General features: G+C 38.5%; 1 protein-coding gene across 1 annotated transcript in view; it reads left to right on the top strand.

The window, feature by feature from the left end:
- Positions 1–25763, top strand: part of cdh23 (cadherin-related 23) — a 626035-nt gene that overhangs the window by 320255 nt on the left and 280017 nt on the right. Inside the window, exons 12-14 of the mRNA XM_061961466.1 lie at positions 7013–7201; positions 17992–18141; positions 20040–20198. Coding sequence (XP_061817450.1) covers positions 7013–7201; positions 17992–18141; positions 20040–20198 — 498 coding nt within the window. The remainder of the gene's footprint in view (positions 1–7012; positions 7202–17991; positions 18142–20039; positions 20199–25763) is intronic.

Genomic DNA, 25763 nt, shown 5'->3' on the forward strand with positions numbered 1-25763 from the left:
TGAACTGATACCAGTACCAAATAGTGCCGATGTTTAAACGGTGACTGTACAGGTACTTAATTTTTTTTTTTAAATGTGCATATTTTTGTAAAAAAGCCTATTCATTATTGACATTTTGTAACTTTGAAGTTAAAACGTAATTGATACTTAATCATTCTTGTTGTTTTGTAAACAACACTTCTGTAAGATATAAACAATACATATTTTGTTATGCTTTTGCCTTTATAGTAGGCACCACCACAATGGATTATTAATAAATTAATCAATAAACAAATCAGCACATGATTGAAGTGTAGACTTTCAACTTTAATTTATAAGCTGCAACAAAATAATGTTACATACCTTTTAATAATTAAATCTGCAGGTACATGATAAAAAAGAAACACTGAAAATGTAACTACCATTTTAACACTTTATTTAACATTTTTTGCAGTAAATTAAATTCATGGACATCATTAAATTATGAGTATTAAACAAGATAAATATATTTACAATTAGGTCAGTTGAATCATTTAAAATTTAATTGATTTCATCAACATAATGTGCCTGTAGGTGTAATTTCTAAATAGTTAATGCCATATTTCTGAATTAAAATTGAAACTCAGCACCTCAATTATATGTTGATGTATGTATTGATTTATTCATTTCAAATCCATTGTGGTTGTGTAGCGATGTGTATCCTGTAAAGGCAAAATCATAAAAAAATATCACTCGTCTCCAATTATTTCTCGGCCTTACTAATAGGTAGGTTTACAACAACAAAATCATTAGCAAAGGATGTAAAAATTGTGGCTAAATTTATACTACTACTCAAATGTTTGGAATTACTTACTGCTATAAATGAGATGTTCTAAAACTGGAAGTGTAAATAATTGATAACTACGTAAAAGTTCACCTAATACGGTCCAGTCCTTCTCCAAGTGTTATGTCCCAGAGGTTGAATTTGAATTTAGATTATGGTGACTTGAACTACAGTATGTCTAGTCATAACTTCTCAACCTCTCACACAAGCTCAGACTTCTTCCCCGCCAAGGATGTGGCATACCTTGTCCCAAAAACCAGATTTGGTGGACATAAATCTCTGCTTCGCTTCTTTTCACTCTCGGACATGATGAATTGTGAACTGTAAACAAGAGGTGTACTTCAATTAAGGGTGGACGGGCCATCAGGAGTACCGGGAGTTTTCCTGGTGGGCCGATCAATAACGGGCCGATCAATGGACGATTTATGTTTTTTTGCTGTGCTCCTTAAAGCTTTGCTTTGATACGATAACTCTTCAAGTCTGTCCCGGGACATGCAAGTGTCGATGCTGCTGCAGACACGTGAGACACACTTGACAACTAGAGATAGTTTGTAAAACATCAAATAATAAATGACACGGCGCTTTACGTGAAGTTGTAAAGCAAACATAGTTCTAGCTCTCTCTTACGCCGTCACAATTGATGGAAAATGTGATCAGGTCATGCTAGTGTCGGGTGGTGTAGTGGTATCAGCTTCGGCTTTGGATGCAGAAGTCACAGGAGTGATCCCTTATCAGGGTTGTGTCAAAAAGTAAACTCAGTGGGATAGAATACAGAGTCATGTCATCATTGGCTTACTTTTTGAACTATTTGTTTTTATTTAAACATATTTTTTGTTATTATTGTTATTTTGTACTGAAAAGAAAATATGTGGCAAAATTAATTCAGATTATTAGTCAAATAGTTCAAAAACTGGGGCTTCCTTGGAATGCAAAACACAATATACATTTACAATTAGTGTACCAACCCCAAAAACTTTCCTCCCCCATTTACACTCATTCACACTCATTCACACAAAAGGGTTGTTTCTTTCTGTTATTAACATTCTGGTTCCTACATTATATATCAATATATATCAATACAGTCTGCAAGGGATACAGTCCGTAAGCACACATGATTATGCGTGCTGCTGGTCCACTAATAGTACTAACCTTTAACAGTTAATTTTACTAATTTTCATTAATTACTAGTTTCTATGTAACTGTTTTTATATTGTTTTACTTTCTTTTTTATTCAAGAAAATGTTTTTAATTTATTTATCTTATTTTATTTTTTTTAATTTTTTTTTAAAGTACCTTATCTTCACCATACCTGGTTGTCCAAATTAGGCATAATAATGTGTTAATTCCACGACTGTATGTATTGGTTGATATCGGTATCGGTTGATATCGGTATCGGTAATTAAAGAGTTGGACAATATCGGAATATCGGATACCGGCAAAAAGCCATTATTGGACATCCCTACCAATCAACCAAGACCAGGGCCGTAACTAGGATTAGGCAAATACAGAGGTCAAAAATTGGCATTCAAAGAAGAACTTTGAAAGGCTGAAATGATGGGTATCCCAGCACAATATATAAATTATATTACCTTGAGCAACACAATGAATTTCCAGAATAACAAAAGCTTTAATTGAGCTATAACTATCACTCATCTAACATCTGTGATAATCAGTGTGATTTTGTAACAGTCCACTTTTTTTTATCAGTATCCTGAAGTCTAGCATAATAAACAATTTTAACATCATTTAAACATAAATTTAGAAAAAAATACTACATTTTCAACCTCGACCAGGGTTTGAACCCAAGATCTTCTACATGGCACTGCAAGTACTAATGACGTCCGCCACAGACCCACCAAACGTGCATGAGGAAATTCTCTCTTCATATTCTAATCAGTGACAGAGCATGACGTGGCCAGGATACGTTTGGGGTAAAATATTATATGAAGCGCCTTGTCATTCGATCTCAAAGCCCCGCACACAACGTGTGTTCTGCATTTAGGGCGGGGCGGCCCCTGACTGACACTACAACGTTATTATACCGACAGCGTTTCATATTAATTCCATTCAGGTGAAATCAACATTACTTACATCAGTATGATTTAATGTTAACGTTATGCTGGCAGCACATTTCTGCTCGTATTTTGTTTAAAGTAAAAGTGCAGTTCATTGCGTTATATTCTTGGAGTTGCAGTGGACTGTGCACGACCAAAGATCGTATATTGAGAGAGGATGATCTACAGCATGATGATATACAGTGCACATGATGTCCTACACAAAGGACATTTACAGTCAGTCATATCATCATCCTTTCATCACCTAAAAAAATACTAAGGACATGACCTCTGTGTCCTCAATGGTAGTAACGGTCATGCCCGCCTTTGACTGCCACCCAACACTGTCTTAGTTTTTTACATGTGATCAAAAAATCATAATGGCTAATTTAGCAGGAAATATACTTATATCAGTCATCTGCTCCAGACATTACACTTATAATGTGGCCTTGTGGTTAGAGTGTCCGAGCATACCAAAGACTAGAAAAATGGGATCCATGAAAGTTAAAGCACACACACGAGGTGTGGTGAGATTATTCTCTGCATTTGACCCATCACCCTCAACCTCCCTGCTTGGCAGTCAGCATCAAGGGTTGGAATTGGGGGTTAAATCGCCAAAATTATTCCAGAGCGTGGCCACTGCTGCTGCTCACTGCTCCCCTCACCTCCCAGGAGGTGGAACAAGGGGATGGGTCAAATGCAGAGGATCATTTCACCACACCTAGTGTGTGTGTGTGACTATCAGTGGAACTTTAACTTGAATCCAAGATTGCATATCCTAAAACTAAATTAGGCGATCAACTCACAATATAAATTTAATTAGGGAGGTGTGGCCTAAAGTTAAAGTGTTTTGAAGGACAGTTCTGGCAACACATGGAGATATACCAGTTGTAAAATGGCATTATGAAATATGTTTCATTGCATACTTTTTACAGGACATGCAGGAGAACACTGAAGATCTAATTATGTTAAAAAGTCAAAATGATCATAAAATTAAGATGCATTGATGGAGAAATACTGAAATGCATGGTCTTCTTCAGACAGTCATGACATGCTCAAGAATGTTGGGTGACGATGCTTTGATTACAAATGAAAACGACTCACTGAACTCTTTTTCAAGGTCTACACTAGCGGGTGTAGACTGATAGATAATGAGCTTCTGCACAATTGTCATCCATAATGTGCTTGGGCATTTGTGGTTTGATCCTTCGATAGTGTCCCTTTTGCAATTTTGCAACCAGTAAACAGCCTGCAGTATGTCCAGGGAGGGTTTGTGGGACTGAGTAGCACAAGATAAAGGAATAGGATTCCAGTGTCCTCGCCCATGTGAAGTACTCTCCTGTTGCTCCCTCCCTCTCGTCTTTGTCCTCCTTTTTGAAGTAGATGCTGTCTCTCGATCCCCCCCTTGTCCCTAAGCCTGGCTTGGCTTTTTAGCATGACGGTCCGACTCTCGCACTCCCACTATCTCCTCAACTTCCAACCTCAGGTTTTTTTTTTGTCATGATTTCTTTTCAGCCATTATTGTGCACAGAGTGGTTTTCACAGAGTTCAAGAGGATGCGTGAAATGGCTGTCAAAGAGGCAGTGCAAGTGGAAAGATACACAATCAACGTGTTTTGCAATGTTCAAGTGTAAAGTTCAAAGAGGTTTTAAATTCTATTTTTTCTATTTGGACTTAGCAATAATGGCTCTTACTATACGATCTGTTGAAAACACACGTTTAGTGGCTGCATCTAATAGTGTTTGGGTGGCAGGCGATGGGCTACTCTCTCGTTCCTGCTGGTATAATACAAAAAGTGATGCTTTCAAACGTATCCTAGTCTATGTTCATCTTTTTAATTGAAATCAATAATTATAAAGGAGAAAAACAGAAGAAGAGAAAGTGCTAGGGAAAAAAGTCACCCAAAAATGTATTTATAAGGTATGGATTTTTCTCTCCCACAATTTCTCTGTCTATTTCTGTTCTTGGTGTTACTATTGATTGTGGTATGGCAGAGTAATACAACTAATTCTTCAACTTCAGTAGGGGTAGATAATGCTAAGCTTAGGAAGGCAGAGTTACAGGATTATACTACCTTAATTATCTGTACACCAGCCTCTAGCCAATCAATCAATTATTTGAACGATAAATGAAAATGAAATCACAAAACTTTGCCCTCATCGAAAAAAACATTTCTATGTCTCTTGCTTTGAAACAGGGTGGAAGAGGGTTCACTCTCTGCTTCACTCTAAGCACCTAAGCATGTTTATTCAAAAGCAGAACTAAATGAACAAAGTAAAGCCTCTTGTCAGTCATCAGAATCAGAATCAGAAATACTTTAATAATCCCCGAGGGGAAATTAAGATTTTCATCACAATCCCATTGAAGAGCAGACAAACATTACAGGGAGACAGAACAGGATCGCTGATGGGTTTGCCAACTTCCGGCGCCCCTTACAAAAAAGGTGAGGAACAGAAAAACGCTGGGTACGGGGGATGGGGGGTAGAGAAAAAAAAAAATCAGTCCAAGCCTGGGCCCCTGGAGATGGGGTCCAGACGAAGGCCCAGGGAAAAAAAACTCATAGCCATCAAAGAACACAAAGGACATTAAAGACATTAAAAGAGCTGAGCTGATGCAACCAGCCACTTCTTCACACAGCCACAAAAGTAAAACAACAAAAACAACAACAAAAATAAAACATATAAACTGTGGTGGCCTCTGCAGTGTTCCACGCCATTATCTGCTGGGGTGGGGGGAGCATGGCCAGAGACAGGAGCAGACCCAACAAAGCAACCAAGAGAGTTGCCCACCCACTCTCGGCCAGTGTCCAGTCCGCATGGATGAGTGAGGATACGTCCAAGGAGACCGAGGTGTCTGATACCTGCTCATTCAGCCAAGACACTGTGAAGCTTGTCCGTCCCGGCGCTCAGTGCTAGCTCCGCAGCCCTTTCTCTTCATCCGCATCTCCTCCAGTCTCTCCAAACGGACTCTGGTGTGGCAGAGACCAAGCAGCTGGTCTCCATTGCCAAAAGGCTCCCGGGAGGCAGATCCAGAAGTTCACAAAAAAGCACCGCAGATGTCACGAAAGTGCCACCCCTTGTCACACAGGTCCCGAACCAAAAGGTAAAAAAAAACACATGAAAACAAGAGGGGAACATCAAAAGGATGACACAAGAGCTGCCAACAGCAGCCACTACAGCGGCACCATCTTCAAATCCACAACCTACTGGTTAACCGCTAGCTTACACATAGAATACATGGACATAGCCTCGCTAGGCACGACTCACTAGTGAGAGGCTCTGCAAAGTAACAAAAATTAAGAGGGGAAAAAAGATTATTGCAAAGCCAAATGTCCCTGTGCAGGAATATTTTGCCTTCAAACCGAATGAGCAAGATGAACCCATCATTATTCAACACCGACAAACTAGCAAGAATGCCACATTTGTTGCACAGTAATGGTAACAAAAAAAGAACCAACCGACCATTTTTTTTAACGAGGGAAAAAATGTAAGATGTACGATATTTATTGATGTGCAATTTTTGCTAACAATGATTGACAATGCATTTGTATGTTTGTTTACTTATTTAGCATGACTAAAAGTTATTGACCATCCAATAACAATGGTAAAAAAATAAATATTTACTTGCATTATTAGTATTATTTATTATGATCACATTAGTGCTTGACTTGGTCTAAAATAACGCTGACCATAATATCGTTTATCGGCAATCATTTGGGGGACAATATGTCGTCCAGCAAAATTCATTATGGGCCCGGGCCTAAATGTGACACTTTTCTATCAACCTTTCTATCTTTCAAACCCATTTTTCTCCTCTTTCAGAGGGCTCATACCCTCTATCCTCAGGCAGAGAGAAATTGTGTAATTATGTCCTTTCAATTGGACTATTTTCTCTTAAATGTCATTGTGTGTGTGTGTGTGTGTGTGTGTGTGTGTGTGTGTGTGTGTGTGTGTGTAGATGCAGGGGTCCTCTTTTGACCTCACTTTGAGCCCCATGAGTCAGTGTCCTCTCTTTGATTCGATAAATGAAAAGCTGTAAATGCCCATCCAGATTGTGAGCTGACAGCCTCCATCAGAAATCACATTCAGTGTGATGAATTGTGTCTCTTGTCATCAATTTCTACACAATCACTGTTTCCTTTGTGCTTCTCCTTAAGGCCACAGAGCTGAAAGAAGATCGCAGTCCATCAGATGCCTCAGTGAGGACCACCTTTACCATCCTGCTCATTGATAAGAATGACAATGCCCCAAAGTTCAACAGTTCTGAGTACCGTGTCCGAATCACTGAACTCGCCCAGGTGGGCTTCGCACTGCCCCTTTTCATCCAGGCTGAAGACAAGGATGAGGTGGGTGTGCTGTGGTCCCCACTACTCACTCTAATGTTGACTGTCGTCCATCAGTAGTTATCAGTAAAAGCTAAAGACAATTTTACACACACATTTAGTGTTCCTGCCACTTACCATTAGTCCTATCTATCTCGCTATCAGTCCCAGCAACATTTCTTTCAATCTGCCGTGCTCTCATGCTGTGCACATGCCCGCGCACACAGCCGACAACCTGCACATTGGACTCCGCTACAATTCAATTTGCTCTGGAAGAAATGGGACAGAGCATCAAATTATGCCTAACGAGGAAAATCAATCACAGAGGGTGCAGATAAGCACACACCGAGTCAAGTCTGTTTTAGGCGCAAAAGCCATCGAGGTGGAATTTGACAGATAACTGCAAGTCAAGTGGATAGGGAAAAAAGTGGCGAGGAGGGCAGAGGGAAAAATGGCTGAAGTAAAAGGAGGCTGTGAGTATAGCCAGTAACAAGTAGCAAAAAGTTTGATGAAAGAAGCAGAAAAAAATAATTTTAGTGAAGGGCTGCTGCATGGAATGACTTAGTAGATGGTTGCATTGATTATCGGGGGTGGGCGGTACGTTCTACGTTGAAGGGAGGAGAACTTTTTCTCTTGCCCGTATTTGTTTGATCTCTAATAAAGCTCACCAAATCGCCAATTTTTTAGATTCACCGTTTTATTTATTTTATAAAGTTAAAGTTCCATTGATTGCGTGGGTGTGGTGAATTCTGTCCTCTGCATTTGACCCATCCCCATGTTAACCCCCTGGGAGGTGAGGGGAGCAGTGAGCAGCAGTGTGCTACGCGCTCGGGAATCATTTGGTGATTTAACCCCCAATTCCAACCCTTGATGCTGAGTGCCAAACAGGGAGGCAATGGTCCCATTTTTTGTAGTCTTTGGTATGACTCGGCCGGGGTTTGAACTCACAACCTCCTAGTCTCGGGGCGGACACTCTGACCACAAGGCCACTGAGCTGGTGTGATTGATTGAAAAAGAAGAATATAGATCATACCGGGATGAAAAAATAACCAAGCAGTTGGTCAGCAGGAAAGGATCTGGTCTCTCTCTTCCTCTGCATCCATCATGTAGTCCGAAGCACGCTTAGGGCAGCAGGGCTCTTCTTTGAACTCCAATGTCAGACTGTCCTAATCTTCATACCATTGGCTCTATCTTGTTGAACTTCTTCACATTGTCATGTGATCTTCAGCATTCCTTAATCTTCGGATGCTCTGATAGATAGCATTGGCTCAAACTTCCTGCCAGCCAAGTCATTATGACTGTGACCCGGAGGTTACCATGAGGCTAATTACATTTCAAAGGAACACAATGGCCCCGTTTACACTGTACAACAAATCTGATTTTTTTTTTGCCCTAAAGTGACACAGATCGGATTTGTTTTGCTAGTCTAAATGTTCCAAAGTGCTTCAAAACTGATCTTTTCACATCAAATTAGGACCACATAAGAGGTAGTCCGAATCCAATTGGAATGTGATCTTTTGTTACTTCAGTCTAAACGGCAATGCGACCTGTATTTGACTGTTTCGTCAACTTTGGATACTTCATCACAACATCGGGTTTCGGGGAGCAAAGTCTTTTTTTCTACGGTCAAATTTTCTGTGCATCACTAGTCAATGGTGCACAAATAATAGGCTATATGTGATATATGAAATAGCGATTGTTGAAGGACAGGAATTGACTCTATGGCATGTTTGCTTACATGTGCATACATTGCTTACATACATTGTGTAAGTTGTTTACATAAGTGAGTTGAAAAAGAAAGCTAATGAAGATCCACGCTGATATCGGTGTTGCCTATTTCCTAACAGCCACTAAAATATTAAAACACTCCCAAATATAATACACTATATATTTATGCATGCATAGATTGTTACTTTAAATTATTTTCATGTAAAAAACACACATTTTTAAGGTGTGGTGATCTTTATTTTATTTTTTAGTAGTCGTACTTTATCGAACTGCGCATGCAAGTGACATCATGGCCACATTTAGGCCTGTGCGTATTTACACAGGACTATGATAAAGATCACATTTTACTTGCAGTGTAAACAGTCAGCTGAAAAAAATCAGATTTAAACATAAATTAAATTTGGGCCACTTTGGCCTGCAGTGTAAACGTAGTCAAAGAAACACATGTCCCCTGTAAAGGGAACTGATGCATATTGAGGGCTCCAAGGATAAATACTGCACTTAAACATGGATATTATTCCTATCGTCTATGATATCTCAACATCGTGTAATACTACATGCATGCACAATACACATACACCCATTATCATATTGCATATGCACTCACTATATGTAGGCATAACTGCATTCTACTATTTATATTTGACATTAGTATGCTAATCTAACTAAAACATTTCTTCGACATAGGGTTTTCTGTAGTAAGGACACTATTTATTTTATGATTTACAGTAGTACCTCAACATAAGTGCTTAATTGGCTCTGTGACAGAGTTTTTAACTCAAAACACTTGTTGTAGTGCTGCAGGGGAGAAGACGACAGCACTGAGGCAGGGACATCGTTTAGCCTTAGGCGTATTTATTATCAAGAGGAAATGATGTGTGTAACTAACCAAAAGACATGGTGTGAGACTATGTGATGCGACTAACTGGAGAGTGTTACAAGCAAGTGTTGAAGGTGCGTGTTGAGGAGAATGCGGAAGTCCAAAGAGGGCGAGGCTGGCTCGGAGGTCCGTGGGTAGGCGAGAGGTCGAGGGCAGGAGAGAGGCGTCAAGGTCTATGAGCAGGCGAGAGGTCGAGATTCGGGGTGGCAGCATTAAGTCCAGGGGAAGTCCGGGGAGACAAGACACACAGCTCTAATGAGCACAGAGGAGGGGATCAAAGCACAGAGAGCAAGTAGGCACATGAAAAAGGAGCTAAGGACGTGTTGGCTCACTGTACCATACAGATGGCTACGTTCTGGCGCTGATCTAAATAGTGTGTGGCTTCCTCATCAGCGTCTGGTGTGTAGATTGGCGAGTGAGAGCAGCGGCTGGAAAGGAACGCCTGTGGGCGTGTCCATAGGCCATACTTGCCAACCCTCCCGATTTTCTCAGGAGACTCCCAAATGTCAGTGCCCCTCCCGAAAAATCTCCCGGGGCAACCATTCTCCCGAATTTCTCCCAATTTCCACCCGAACAACAATATTGGAGCGTTCCTTAAAGCGTCCTCTACAGCCTGTCGTCACCTCCGTTTTTCCTCCATACTAATAGCATGCCGGCCCAGTCACATAATATATGCGGCATCTACACATACTTAAGTGAATGCCATGCATACTTGGTCAACAGCCATACAGGTCACACTGAGGGTGGCCATATAAACAACTTTAACGCTGTTACAAATATGCGCCACACTGTTAACCCACACCAAACAAGAATGACAAACACATTTCGGGAGAACATCCGCACCGTAACACAACATAAACACAACAGAACAAATACCCAGAACCCCTTGCAGCACTAACTCTTCCGGGACGCTACAATATACACCCCCGCTACTTTTTCTTCCCATGGTTGGAAAACAAAGTTATGTCTAAAGCTATAAGCTAATGCTAGCGAGTAAGACGAGATGTGGCTCTTACAGGGTTCACTGTGACATTTGCAATGCCAGCTAATGCTTATAACTCAAGTTTTTGCTTGCAACTTAAAGCATACTATTTCGCCGGGAGACAGCTCTTATCTCAAAACATTTAAGTTGGGGCACTCTTTAGTTGAGGTACCACTTTGTATGAATATTATATCCTTTTAAAGCCTTTATAAGCCCTCCACACATCGTTCAAACACACTTCCAAACACTTTCTATGCACTTAAAACACTTCATACATTCTAAAATCTTTAATTTAAATGACTTCTCAAATCTTAACATACTCAATGGCACTTTAGAACCTATGATGCACTCAAGCCGTAGTTAGTGAACCGTGAAGCGGCGAGGAAACACGGTATACAAAAGCAATTACAATTTTGTACAAAAAAAAACAATCCGCCTACGTTAGGAGAAAAGATATACAGAATAGTGTTCTTTCAATATGTGTTAAGTGTTTTTAAATTAATAATATAAGATGTATTTAAAAAATGTGATTACCATATTTTCCGGACTTTAGATGTAAGCCAAAACCCACAAGAAAAAAAAATATTACCATACATGAGCCGCACCGGACTATAAACCGCCGATATATATGTGGTGTTATTTACCGTATTTTTCGGACTATAAGTCGCAGTTTTTTTCATAGTTTGGCCAGGGGTGCGACTTATACTCAGGAGCGACTTATGTGTGAAATTAATAACACATTACCGTAAAATATCAAATAATATTATTTAGCTCATTCACGTAAGAGACTAGACGTATAAGATTTCATGGGATTTAGCGATTAGGAGTGACCGATTGTTTGGTAAACGTATAGCATGTTCTATATGTTATAGTTATTTGAATGACTCTTACCATAATATGTTACGTTAACACACAAGGCACGTTCTCAGTTGGTTATTTATGCATCATATAACGTACACTTATTCAGCCTGTTGTTCACTATTCTTTATTTATTTTAAATTGCCTTTCAAATGTCTATTCTTAGTGTTGGGTTTTATCAAATAAATTTCCCCAAAAAATGTGACTTATACTCCAGTGCGACTTATATATGTTTTTTTCCTTCTTTGTTATGCATTATCGGCCGGTGCGACTTATACTCCGGAGCGACTTATCGTCCGAAAAATACGGTACACAAAAATATTTTGTAAATATTTATTTCCATTCCTTAATTGTTTCCGAACAGTGTCTGTAACATGACAGTAAAACAGATGATCAAACAAAACAGCTGAACCCACTAGCAGCGGAAGCTAGCTCTCCCATCAGCTAAACAGACTCAATAACTCCACGGGGACATCTTAGTGAGTTTTAGGAATTTGTGAAATTGGAACAATACAAACAGAATTCCATATTAAGGTAATATTACGAAAACACAGACACTCGTAAACTTGTTAGCATATTAGCTAATGCTAACGATGCTAGCTTGATTACATTACTATAATACGTAAAAATATGCACAAAAACACTTGTTTATACATCACACAAGGGACACTTTAGTAAGTAATAATTGTTTTGTTTATATTGTAAAATTTACAAATGTTGCATGGAGTGATAAATGAAGAACAAATACGAGTAGAAACGCTATGGGCGTCCAGAAGACGGGACAGCACTTATACTTAGACTTAGACTTAGAAAATCTTTATTGTCCCCGAGGGGCAATTTGGTTTGCAGCAGTAGTCCTTAAAAACATGGTACAACAGTAAAACAAGGTACAACAGTAAAAACAAGGTACAAATACATAAAATACATACAACATACAAACCATCATGAAGGCATTGAGCTAAAAATTAAAAACATTTGTAATACAATAAAAACTAATCATCACACGTCGCTTCCCACTAAAGTGACTGCATAGCAGCTAAGCTTGATTAAGAAGCTCATTTATAAAGTCAACAGCTGAGGAAACTTCTTGTTGAAAGGGCTAAGCAGAATAAAAAACTAGAAATTCACCCAACAGCACCTGCAGTGAGCAAACTTGTCCAAAAGATGGCACCGTAGTACTAAGAATAACACACCATTTCAGTGTCTTTGCATATCCATCCATCCATTTACTACCGCTTCTCCCTATTAGGGGTTTCGGGGGGGCTGGAGCCTATCCTAGCGGCACTCCTCGAAAGGCAGGGTACACCCCGGACAAATCACCACCTCATCACAGGGCCAACACAGATAGATAGACAACATTTACATGTTTTATGAAAACTATTTGCATTATGGCCGTCAGAAAAGAAAAAATCCCTTAATTAGCTGCACCGTGTTATAAGCCGCAGGGTTCAATACGTAGGCAAAAAGTGGCGGCTTACAGTCCACAATTTACGGTAATTATGGCTTGCATCAAAACATTTCAAATGACGATTAGGGCCAAACAAAAAAGGGTACAAGATTTTATGAGTAAAAATGTTGAATGTTCTGAGATTTGAAGCTATCACACTAATACATATAGCACACATCTGGGTTAAAGGTTTTTTTGTTTACGATACAGTTTAGCATGTCTTGAACTATTGATTTTTGCTTGTTTAAAAAACAAAAAGGTAAATAGCATCAAAGTCTATTTTTCTGTTTGGACACCCCTGGTATAAGGACTTTGGAATTATGGCAAAATATCCTTCTGAGACTCAGCACCTTTTTTAGTGCATGTTTGTGTTTTGCATAACGCTGACAAAAGAAACAGATTAAAGCCAAATGTCCACTGCAAAGGATGCTGGTTTTCAGGAGGATATGGCTTTTTCAAGTGTGTTGCCCTTTTTGGAAAGCCTTTTTAATTGGTTTTACACGTATACATGGCGCTAATTTCATGCTTCACTTTTGTGTGTAAAGAAATGTTGTAATTGATTTACTGTGTTTCTCTTTAAAAAAGAAAAAAATAACACCTGCGCTCCGCTTTCACTTGAAAAAAAATGTCCCAAAATAAAATCCTTATTTGCGCTTTGGAATAGGAAAAAGGTGGCAATTGTAGTTGTCAGTTCATAGATGGACGTTAAAGAGTTAACGACTGAGCTCAGCTGAGCTATGTTGCTAACTGTTGCAAACCAACACAACAGTACCTACATCAATCAAAAATAAATAATATGAAATATATGTGCAAATAAAAGCCTTAGATAGATACCTGGTCCCCTCTTAATTTGCAAATTAGTTAATAAACGCCCCTGGCCACTATATGTGAAAAGGAGTTTCTGTCACTGTGTTGCATGGTTGCTGTTGGCGTGATCCCAGGATACAGAGAAGGGGCGCGACGTGCAGGTAGATGTTATTTTAATTAGGTACCAGGGAGGTGGTGAGAACTCACAACTTGTGCGGGAACTCGGAAATGTAAAACATACACAATGACATACAGGAGACAATGAACTGGAATCTGCGTGCAGGCAGATGCTTGCTATAACCCTAACTAATTGGCCTTCCCAGTGGGTGTGTCTAATCAACAAGCCAGGGCAGGTGTGTAGAATTAGCACTCCAACAAGAAGTCGGAAACAAGGGAGTAATAAGCGCTGACACAGAAACAAACACCAAACACGGGAAGAATATAATAAAAGCAAAACACCAATGAAAGATCATGACATTTGCAGCAAGGTACATCAGCATACAATCTGAATTACCTGAGAAAATATATTATTTTGCAGCAATGTGAAGTTCAGAGCTTTTGGCTTGGAGTAGATTCAATAGGTTCACATGCAAAACGTCTAGTTGTTTTGTGGTTTTGATGCGTTAAACCGACTTGTCAGTAATGATGTGGACTCATTCACACGCTGCTGCACCCGAAGGAATCTGGCATTCCTGTAGAACAATGAATTATAGGCACATGTTTTATTTTGGAGCCTGTGACACAACTGGTAGTTACCCTTCTTGCATGGCTGTTAGTTACTCCTCCGTTCTTATGCTTGGCTGGCGTACATAAAACTTTGTTTTCCGCTGGAACCTGTCAACTAACTTTGTGGATGTCACTTATGACAGCGTACTTTTATCACAGGCTTCTAAAGGCTGAAGCAAATGGACGTGCAATTATATTTATGGGCAGTTGGAAGTGACATCCCTGCATATTGGATGGTCTTTTAAGTAGGAGCCATCAGCCGCAATGGTCCTCACCGAGATAAAAACAAAAACAAGGGGGCTATTTTAGCTGCCAGCATAATACCAATCGACCTGTGCGGTTGTCTCCTGCTGTCTGCCACAATGGCGATCTGATCGGCCAGCCTGCAGCTTTAAAGAGGCCAGAAGGGCTCCTGAGACGGTTTCTTGGCTGAAGGCAGCTACAGACTTCAAGGGGGTGTGATGTCATCTTGACCCTGACTTTATTTATATTCATGCTTTTGTACTAGTGGGATTACCTTAGACATGGGGTAGGTGCTCTTTTTATAGAGGTTACTGTATAGCGGTTATAGAGTTTTTTCACAATACTTTTTGAAACAATTCTAACATCGAAACCACCTCAATACTGCATTGTTTTCTTAATCAAACACTATCCCACATAGATTGGCACCATTTAGTGAGCCAAAAACCAAATCCCAGATGGATGTGTCTGTTTTTAGGTAGATAGTCATGGTTGTCATCAGTCATCACGACGTGTCCCTCTCCTCATAAAACTGGTCTAAAATGTTTGAAAACAAACTTAATCTTCTACTTTGATAGATGTAGAAAAAATGTAAAATCCCTTTGGAGACTATCCAAAGAAACTGTCCAGACAGAGGCAGTCTAAATGAGACTGCAGCACAACATTGTCATTATTACTTATTACCAATACAGTATTTGCGATGTCACGATTGTACCAATTCACGCAAATTCAACCACTCCCCGCAAATTATGCACGCCCTAGCAACTTTTGTCAAATGCCCTTAACTTTTACGGGTGTTTTGGCCAGTCAGTATTATTTTTGCCAGTCAATTTATATCTGAGTGGCCAACTGTCTAATCACAACTTGTGTTTGTTTCTTGTGTAGACAAAGAAATAACAAAAAAGTGTAACAATGTAACAACTCTTTACTGCTCAAATGACACAATTGTCGTCCTCCCACATAGCGCAGAGCTAATTCCTATGGAAGTAATATTGTAGCAAAATTATTTGCAAACGTATGTATGTACTAAGGTTGTACGGTATACCAATATTAGTATAGTACTGCAATACTAATGAATCATATTCGGTACTATACCGCCTCTGAAAAGTCGGCAGTGTTTTAGCTACTTCTACATCACTAATCCTCGCCTCCATGGCGACAAACAAAGTAAGTTTCTTACAAGTATCATCCCTACAGGACGAGTAATAGCTAAATATGCTTCACTACACACCGTAGCTCACCAGCGTCAAAATGTAAACAAACGCCATTGGTGGATCTACACCGAACATCCACTGTAATGATACCAAGTACAGTAGCGTATCTAGTCGATACTACTATGATTACGTCGATATTTTTTGGCATCACAACATCTTCTTTCGATTTTTTTAAAATTTGTACTATGTTTATAAACTCAGGAAATACGTCCCTGGACACATGAGGACTTTGAATATGACCAATGTATGATCATGTACCCCAAATTTGGGGTATCATCCAAAACTAATGTAAAGTATCCAAACAACAGAAGAATAAATGAGTATTACATTTTAACAGAAGTGTAGATAGAACATGTTAAAATAGAAAGTAAGCAGATATTAACAGTGAATGAACAAGTAGATTAATAATCAATTTTTACAGTTTGTCCCTCATAATGTTGACAAAATAATAGAATGATAAATGACACAATATGTTACTGCATATGTCACAAGTTAAATTAGGAGCCTTTGTTTGCTTACTTTCTAATAAAAGACAAGTTGTCTCGTATGTTCACTATTTTCTTTAAGGACAGACCTGCAATAAAAAACATATGTTTAATGTACCGTAACGGTACATGCTATACATATATAGCACAGTGGTAATTTGTTTTTGGTGACACTTAGTGGGCACAATTATTATCATTAGGTTTGTCTCATGTCCAGCTTTGCACAAGTCAACTGCTTGTATCGGAGGTTATGTTAGACATTTTACATGCATGCCGATATCATCCCATACTTGTTTTTTTGCTGGTATCAAACCAATACCGTATATTGTCACCTGGACTTATGATTTCAAAAGCAAGCTATCTATTAGAGTTGTATGGTATACCGGTATTAGTATAGTACCGCGATACTCATGAATCATAATCTGTACTTTACCGCCTCTCACCTAACATCCACTGTAATGATACCAAGTACAGTAGCGTATCTAGTCAATACTACTATGAATATGTCGATATTTTTTGGCATCACAACATCTTCTTTAGTTTTTTTTTAAATTGATATTGTTTTTATAAACTCAGGAAATATGTCCCTGGACACATGAAGACTTTGAATATGACCAATGTATGATCCTGTAACAACTTGGTATCGGATTGATACCCAAATTTGTGGTATCATCCAGAACTAATGTAAAGTATCAAACAACAGAACAATAAGTGATTATTCAATTTTAACAGAAGTGTAGATAGAACATGTTAAAAGAGAGAGTAAGCAGATATTCACAGTAAATGAACAAGTAGATTAATAATTCATTTTCTACCACTTGTCCTTATAATTTTTACATAATAATAGAATGGAAAATGACTCAATATGTTACTGCATATGTCAGCAGCTAAATTAGGAGCCCCTGTTTGCTTACTTACTAATAAAAGACAAGCTGTCTAGTATGTTCACTATTTTATTTAAGGACAAACTTGCAATAACAAAACATATGTTTAATGTACCTTAAGATTTTTTGTTAAAATAAAACCAATAATGCAATTTTTTGTGGTCCTTTTTATTTAGAAAAATACCAAAAGTACTGAAAAGTATCAAAATGTTTTTGGTAACGGTACCAAAATATTGGTATCGGGACAACACTCGTATCTATTAGAAAAATAATAATAAGTATGAGGCAATGACACATTTACATTCATATACAATATTTTCACTGTAACAACTGGTCATCTAAGGGCAGCTATAACTGCAATGTGGCCTTCAATGAAAATGAGTTTGACATCCCTGCTCTATGGAGTAGTTAGACCCTCCTCATAAATAAAGTATATTCCGTCCGACTATAAATCACAAAACCAGTGACTGTAAAAGCACACTTTTATCATCTCAAGTATGTAGAGATTAAACCTCTTTTGTTTGATTTTCTAAGTGTGTTAACTGTTTTCTTTACTCTGGCAGGGCGTTAACAGTATGTTCCAGGTGTTCCTGACGGGGAACAATTCTGAGTATTTCACCATCTCCCCCACGGCTGTACAAGGGCGTGCCGACATTAGGATGAGGGTTGCCATGCCCTTGGACTATGAGCGCATCCGCAGCTACAGTTTCTCTGTGAGTTTGAAGACTTGTGTATATAATAATAAATTGTGTACATCTTTCTGACATCTTTCTGTCAATCAGCGTCCTCTGCAGTGGATATACAGTTGTGGTCAAAAGTTTACATTTACTTGTAAAGAACATAAAGTCATGGCTGTCTTGAGTTTCCAATAATTTCTACAACTCTGACATCTGACATCACATGGACAAAGATAAGACCTTCTGGAGGAAAGTTCTGTGGTCAGATGAAACAAAAATTGAGCTGTTTGGCCACAATACCCAGCAATATGTTTGGAGGAGAAAAGGTGCGGCCTTTAATCCCAGGAACACCAGAGAGTAAATGGGACAATGAAAAAGGAGGATTACCTCCAAATTCTTCAGGACAACCTAAAATCATCAGCCCGGAGGTTGGGTCTTGAGCGCAGTTGGGTGTTCCAACAGGTCAATGACCCCAAACACACATCAAAAGTGGTAAAGGAACGGCTAAATCAGGCTAGAATTAAGGTTTTATAATGGCCTTCCCAAAGTCCTGACTTAAACGTGTGGACAATGCTGAAGAAACAAGTCCATGTCAGAAAACCAACAAATTTAGCTGAACTGCACACATTTTGTCAAGAGGACAAAAATTCAACCAGTAGCTTGTGGATGGCTACCAAAAGCGCCTTATTACAGTGAAGCTTGCCAAGGGACATGTAACCAAATATTAACATTGCTGTATGTATACTTTTGACCCAGCAGATTTGGTCACATTTTCAGTAGACCCATAATAAATTCATAAAAGAACCAAACTTCATGACTGTTTTTTGTGACCAACAAGTATGTGCTCCAATCACTCTGTCTCAAAAAATAAGAGTTGTGGAAATTATTGGAAACTCAAGACAGCCATGACATTATGTTCTTTACAAGTGTATGTAAACGTTTGACCACGACTGTATGTTTCTGGTCTATTTCTATTGTTAGTTTATTTGTATTTTTTGCTGCACTAATTAGTTTAATGAATAAAAACGCGGACATTGTTTCCGCAAGACTGCTGCAATAGAGCACAGAGGCTGAACCAGCAGAGTGCCAAGAGCAATGGCTCAAATAAGAGGGAGAAAGAGAGTAAAGGGCCCAAAGAAGACGGGAGAAGCTGTTAAAAGTTTGGCGATTACTTCAAACTGAAAAATACAGACATTGTGGGGAGATGTTTGCACTGTCAAACGGAGCTGGTATTTCTCAATACGACCACACACTTTACGAGAAATTTTCTTTCATATGTTTGACTAGCAGACAAGCAGAAGAAACAAGGTAAAAATGTATTTTGGTAGCTATTGCCATCTTATATGTTTGACTTGCATAACAAATGTTTTATTTTACAGTTTGTAAGTTATTCCTATCAAGTGTTTTGTCTTAAACAGTTTTTTGTTTAATCATATTTATTTGTATTATATATAGTGATGCTCCCCATGTAAAAGTGCACTTTCAATGTTATGGGCATTTATAGGAAGAAAGAATAAAAAATACAATTGTTTCTAAACTATTTTCTCTAAAAGATGAATTGATGCTATAAAGTTGTATTGGATTACTTGATTAATCGAACAAATAATCAATAAATTACTTAATTAAAACAATTATGGATAGCAGCCCTACACATGTCCACTGCAGAGGAAACTGGTTCTCATGAAGATATAACAGGTAAACAGTTGGGCTCCACAAAAAAAGAGAGAAATAAAAAGTTGCACCTACTAAATCATCTGACCTCCATTTAAACAAGACTTGTTTAGCAACAAGACGGCATCAACAAGCATCTTTATTATTAAGTATATTTCAGTTGTGTGGTTTGATTTTGTTTTTCTTGTTTGAACTAAGATTTGGTAAGTCAAAAGCCATGAATTATTAAAAGTTCCTTCTTCTTCCGTTGTTTTTTTTTCTAGCTCTATGCCAATGAGTCCATGTCGGATCATGTGGGATTTGCTCGTGTTTTCATTGATCTTATCAATGAGAATGATAACAGACCCATCTTCAGCAAATCCCTCTACAATATCAGCCTTCCTGAAAACACACCCAGAGGTACCTCACTGCTTCGTATCCTGGTAAGTGAATGGGGAGGATGATGAAAACTAATTTATCAACATCTATGAAGAACTCTCGTTTGGAATGGAAATGAGTGCAACCACTTAACTAATTTTGTCTTAAATCTGTTTGGCGTCCCCTTCATGTTTGTGACGCAACTTCCTTTTTATACTGATGCTCTTCCTGAGGCTGACCTCTCACTTTTTTAGTCGTGCTAAGGATACACAGGCTAAACTGTGTGTAAAGACACTGGGCGGGAACTAAACCAACGGATGCTTCTACACTGCTAATGACCCAATTCAAGCTTATATTGATTGATTGATTGAGACTTTTATTAGTAGGTTGCACAATGAAGTACATATTCCGTACAATTGACCACTAAATGGTAACACTTTACAATTTGGGGTGTGGAGGGAGGGGGGGATTAGGTTTGGTTGTTATCATCAGTCATCAACAATTGAGAACAGAGAAATGTACATTGAAACAGTGTAGGTCTGACTTGGTAGGATATGTACAGCAAGTAGTGGACATAGAGAGAGAGAGAGATCAGAAGGCATAAGAAAAGTATCTACATTTGATTATTTACATTTGATTATTAACAATCCGGGGAGGGTGTTAGTTTAGGGTTGAAGTTGCCTGGAGGTGTACTTTTAGAGCGGTTTTGAAGGAGAATAGAGATGCCCTTTCTTTTATACCTGTTGGGAGCGCATTCCACATTGATGTGGCATAGAAAGAGAATGAGTTAACCCCTTTGTTAGATGGGAATCTGGGTGTAACGTGGTTAGTGGAGCTCCCCCTGGTGTTGTGGTTATGGCGTTCATTTACGTTAAGGAAGTAGTTTGACATGTACTTCGGTATCAGGGAGGTGTAGCGGATTTTATAGACTAGGCTCAGTGCAAGTTGTTTTACTCTGTCCTCCACCTTGAGCCAGCCCACTTTGGAGAAGTGGGTAGGAGTGAGGTGGGATCTGGGGTGGAGGTCTAGAAGTAATCTGACTAGCTTGTTCTGGGATGTTTGGAGTACTACGAGGGATGTGCCGATCAGGGTTTTATTCTGCCGATTCCGATCACCCATGAGACGGAGATCGGTCAATGCCAATATCGATACTAATCACATGTTTTAACTGTACATTTTTCAGTTTTATTAGTGCTATTGGCAGTTTAAAAGTATCAACACAATATTTAAACTAGTTCCTTATTGTCTTGTATTACATACAATTGTTTGTTACAGTAACATAATGACTAAAAAAATCTACTACTAATTGAAATCCTTTGATTTTTACCCTCAAAGCCCTCTTGTGTCCAAAGAATTGATCCTTGAGTTTGTAAACATCAACAAAAACTAAAAATTAGATTTTGGGAAAATAAAAATATCAATCATATACTGATACTACCCTTGGTATCGACATATATGGATTGATCTGCCCTCCTTACATGTAGTGTACTGACTGTGACAATATTGACACACTAACAGTTGTTGTATTATCTTCTCTCTAACTGTTATTAATCCAATTGATAATGTCAAGTTAATATCTGCCTACTTTCTGCTGTAACGCTGTTTCATTTACACTTCTTAAACTTTACTGGTCACTTTTTCCTTGGTGTTTCAAGCTAACTTAATGGTTAGCTTAGTATCTGGCATAACTTCTCCTGGCTTGCTATCGATGCTAAGCCTCGTCCTCCAGCGATAATGAATGATACTTGATAATGATACCTAAAAAATGCAGTTTATTTGCCGTTGTCGAGGTGATTATTATTATCTTAGGGGAACAGCTCCACACTGTGTATGGAGACTCATGATTATCTGCTCGCCGCTTGTCAGCCAAGGACTAAGAATAAATCATGTCAGCCAGGGGGATCGGCTTTTGTATTCAGCATTAAAGGGGAACTGCACTGTTTTGGAATTTTGCCTATCACAATATTTGTTTTTCTTTTTTATGTATTTTAATTTGTAATATACGGCAATACTCCATGTACATGTACATGTACCTGCATATTAACCAAGTATTAGCTATTTTCATTATAAGTGCTAACACCGAGGAACTTCTTAGCGGAGTCGGAATCACTAATGGGTAACATGCTTAACTCCTTATTGACATACTGAGCCAGTGAGCTGCTGCATCGCCTCTGAGTTGTTCAAAGTTAATTCTAGATTATAACTCTTGCCTCTCACCTATATAGTTAAAGGCCATAAAACGAGAAGTTGGTCGACTTTGACATTCAACTTATACCTGGAGATGGTAAGAAAGACACGAAAAAAATGCTTGTTTGCGCCAACTTCTTTTTCTTCTTTTTTTTTACACCTGCGTGAGTAATATGATTAATTCTTCATCTAAACAGTAAGATATAAGAATCCCATAAGTTGGCATCCCCGTGAGAGCAGACATTTTACAGTAAGTGATTGTTTTATTATGTTCGTATTTTGTATTTTTTGTTTAGAACAGCAATAGTGCTACTTTCTAGATCTGCTAATCACTAAGCTACTAAAACTTATAGCTCATCCTCCTTATATTCAGGCTCCAAAAAATACGCTTTCGGATCATTGTTTGTCCCAAAGTAGTCGTTGTTGGCTCTCATGAAGTCTAGCATGATTAGTGTCAGTTTGTTGTTAAAGGAAATAGCTAACGTTGTGATGCATCTGTGAAATTAATGCGTCGCCGTATGCTTAAAATAAGCAAAATACGTAAATATGACATGTTATTATTAATATGCCTGTTATTACATTACATATAAAGCATGTATTGTATATCAAACGTTGATGGAGGTTTTTGGATGTTATTTACAGCGCTTTATAGGAATAATGGAGCGAATACCATTACTTCCATTGTTAGCTGACTCTTGCTAGCCTTTATTTAGGAGTTAGAAAGCATACAAAAACCAAATCATATATGTTCTTATCTTACAGAAAGATTTTGAATTATAGACAAATTCCCCTTTAAAAGGCATTAATCTGCAATGCAATCATGTACTTTTTCATGAAAGTCCATGCTGATCGTTGGCCGATCGATCTGCGCATCCCTAAGTACTCCACAATATGAATTTTATGAATGTTCATTTGTTTATTGTGAAACTAGAGAGAGAAGCCGACCTAAAATGATTTTTCACGACACCTACATTGCACTTGTTCCAAGTGCGAAACCCACTGTGTGAAAATAAATAGTGTTTATAGACTGGTGCTCATGATATAGAGATTCCAGGGCAATTGAATACCTGATAAGTCAGGCTGATGTTGGCCTTGTGAGGCCTGGCTGAGAATTCCGAGTACCGGTACTGTCTGTGGAGAGTGAGCGAGCTGTAAAGAGTAAACTATGTGACAGCTCACAGTGATGACTGCACAGGCATTGATAGCAGCGCACCAATTTATGCACTACTCGATGATGGTTTCCATAGTGTGACATGCACCAAATTACTACCCACTGGAGACACAACACATACATTTACCAGATGTTTCCTACTACTAGCACTTTACGAAGGGAAAGAAATTGAAATAAACTCTATCCCCTTTAACTCCCTCAAAGTCAAACATGTCTACACAGACAGTCGTTGTAGACTTTGCTCTATTAGTTATCCAACATCATTACAATTTAGTGTTGTGTGTGCGTGTCCATCCAGTAATGTGTTTGCACAGATTTGTTTACCAGTGTGGGTCTGCTATAATTTAGTTCATTAGTAATATAGACAGTGACTTACAACGCTTGTGATGCAATGAACACAGCAGACAGTTTATTTATATGCTGCACTCTCATTAAAATAGTGGGTGTCCCTTCCTATGCCCTTGTGCTAGTTGGGAGAAATTGTTTCCAACTTGGAATCAAACCGATGTGGCCTACTGGTTTGCATGTTGGCGCCACAGTCGGTGGTTCAAATCCTTATTTGGACATTTCTGTGTGGAGTTTGCATTGTTTGAGTGAATTGGCCGCCTCCCACTTAATCCGTCCATGGGTAAGAATGTGAATGGTTGTTTGTTTATATGTGGCTTGTGATTGGCTGGCGACCAGTCCTAGGTGTACCTTGCCTCTCACCCAATGGCAGCTGGGATAGGCTTCAGTCCACCTATGAACCTTATGAGGACAAGTGGCAGAGAAAATTGATGGATGGATGGGAATTGCATCAATATTAAGATTGAGTGAAGCGCAGAAGGAAGTTAACCTGCCAATGATTGGTTCTTGGGACTTATTATTGCTGATGCTATCCCTTTCTGACATACAAAATGTCACCAATGTATTTAAAAACAACTCTTTACTGAAGTTTGCGAAATACCAGAAAATACATATTCTGCCTATCTCCTTTATGCCTTTTTATCAATGGATTTATCTTCTAATGGCATTGTTAAAAATTGTGCATTCTCTACAAATATTATTAAAAAATGTTCACAACTGATTTTTTTCCCCTCACTGGTCTTTTCTACACATTTCCCTCAATGTTTTTATCACCTGGACGGAAGTTTAACACAAATTGACATACACTGAGAAAACTACTGCGCATCAGCATTAATAGCATTGTGCATAAGAATGTTTTAATTGATGCACTGCTCTGTATTGAATACAAAATGGGTATTAAAAAAACAAAAAAACATTTGGTATTTAATACCAAGTTTCCACTGCATGATAGCCAATACCGGTTGTATATTTTCATTCAACTTACAATGTAAACAAATACAAATAGTGATTCATTCATATTCTAACTCTGAAGACGGTCTGGCTCAGATTGCTGTGTTAGCAACTTAAGAGTTCCTGGTTCTTATCCAGCTTCAGCCATCCTAGTTACTGCCGCAGTGCCCTTGGGCAAGACACTTCACCCACCTTGCTCAAGATGGGTCGTGGTTAACACCTTGCTTGGCAGCTTCAATGTGTGAATGAGGGACTGTGATGTATAATTTAAAGCGCTTTGGTTATCGTTTCAGGTATAGTAAAGGGCTATACAATACAGACCTTTTACAATCTGACATATTGCACATGAGAACCAGATTAATAAGTGTAGAGGGTTTGTCATTTCAAAACAAGCATTTGTACTACACTGAAGCTCATTTTAGCAACACAGTTCTCTATTTGAAATCCTTTTTCTCATCCACTTCTTTAATCGTTATGCTTATCGAAATGTGTTGAGAGACCCAAAGGCATCAGATGGCTGTAAGGGGCAAAAGATTGTGGCTGTATGATTTTTACGATCAAATCCAATGATGATTTTCTCAACTAAATGGCTTGCATGTCCAGACATAATACACCTATACAATGACTTAATGCCAAACTAAACGGCCTATCGTTGCAATAAACCTTGAGCGGGGGCGTAATGACTGCAAATATGTGTATTTTTTTTGTGTTGTTATTTTACAAAGAGATCTCCCTCTGCTTCAAACTTTAAACTGAGCAAAGAGAATGTTTTAAGCTATAAGAAAAATACTTTAACCAATTATTTTTCACTTTAGATCCTGTGAGAGTGATGGGTTGCATCATCAGCCAACTGTCTTTACAAACGTCTATTTTTTCTCAGTTGCTTCATGCAAAATATCAACATTGCAAAATCATACTGTTAGGTGATGTTATTGTCATTCCAACATATTTGATAATGTATGTTTTAAAGGTCATT

The sequence above is a fragment of the Nerophis lumbriciformis genome, linkage group LG02 (assembly GCF_033978685.3).
Source record: "Nerophis lumbriciformis linkage group LG02, RoL_Nlum_v2.1, whole genome shotgun sequence".
Classification (NCBI taxonomy): Eukaryota; Metazoa; Chordata; class Actinopteri; order Syngnathiformes; family Syngnathidae; genus Nerophis; species Nerophis lumbriciformis.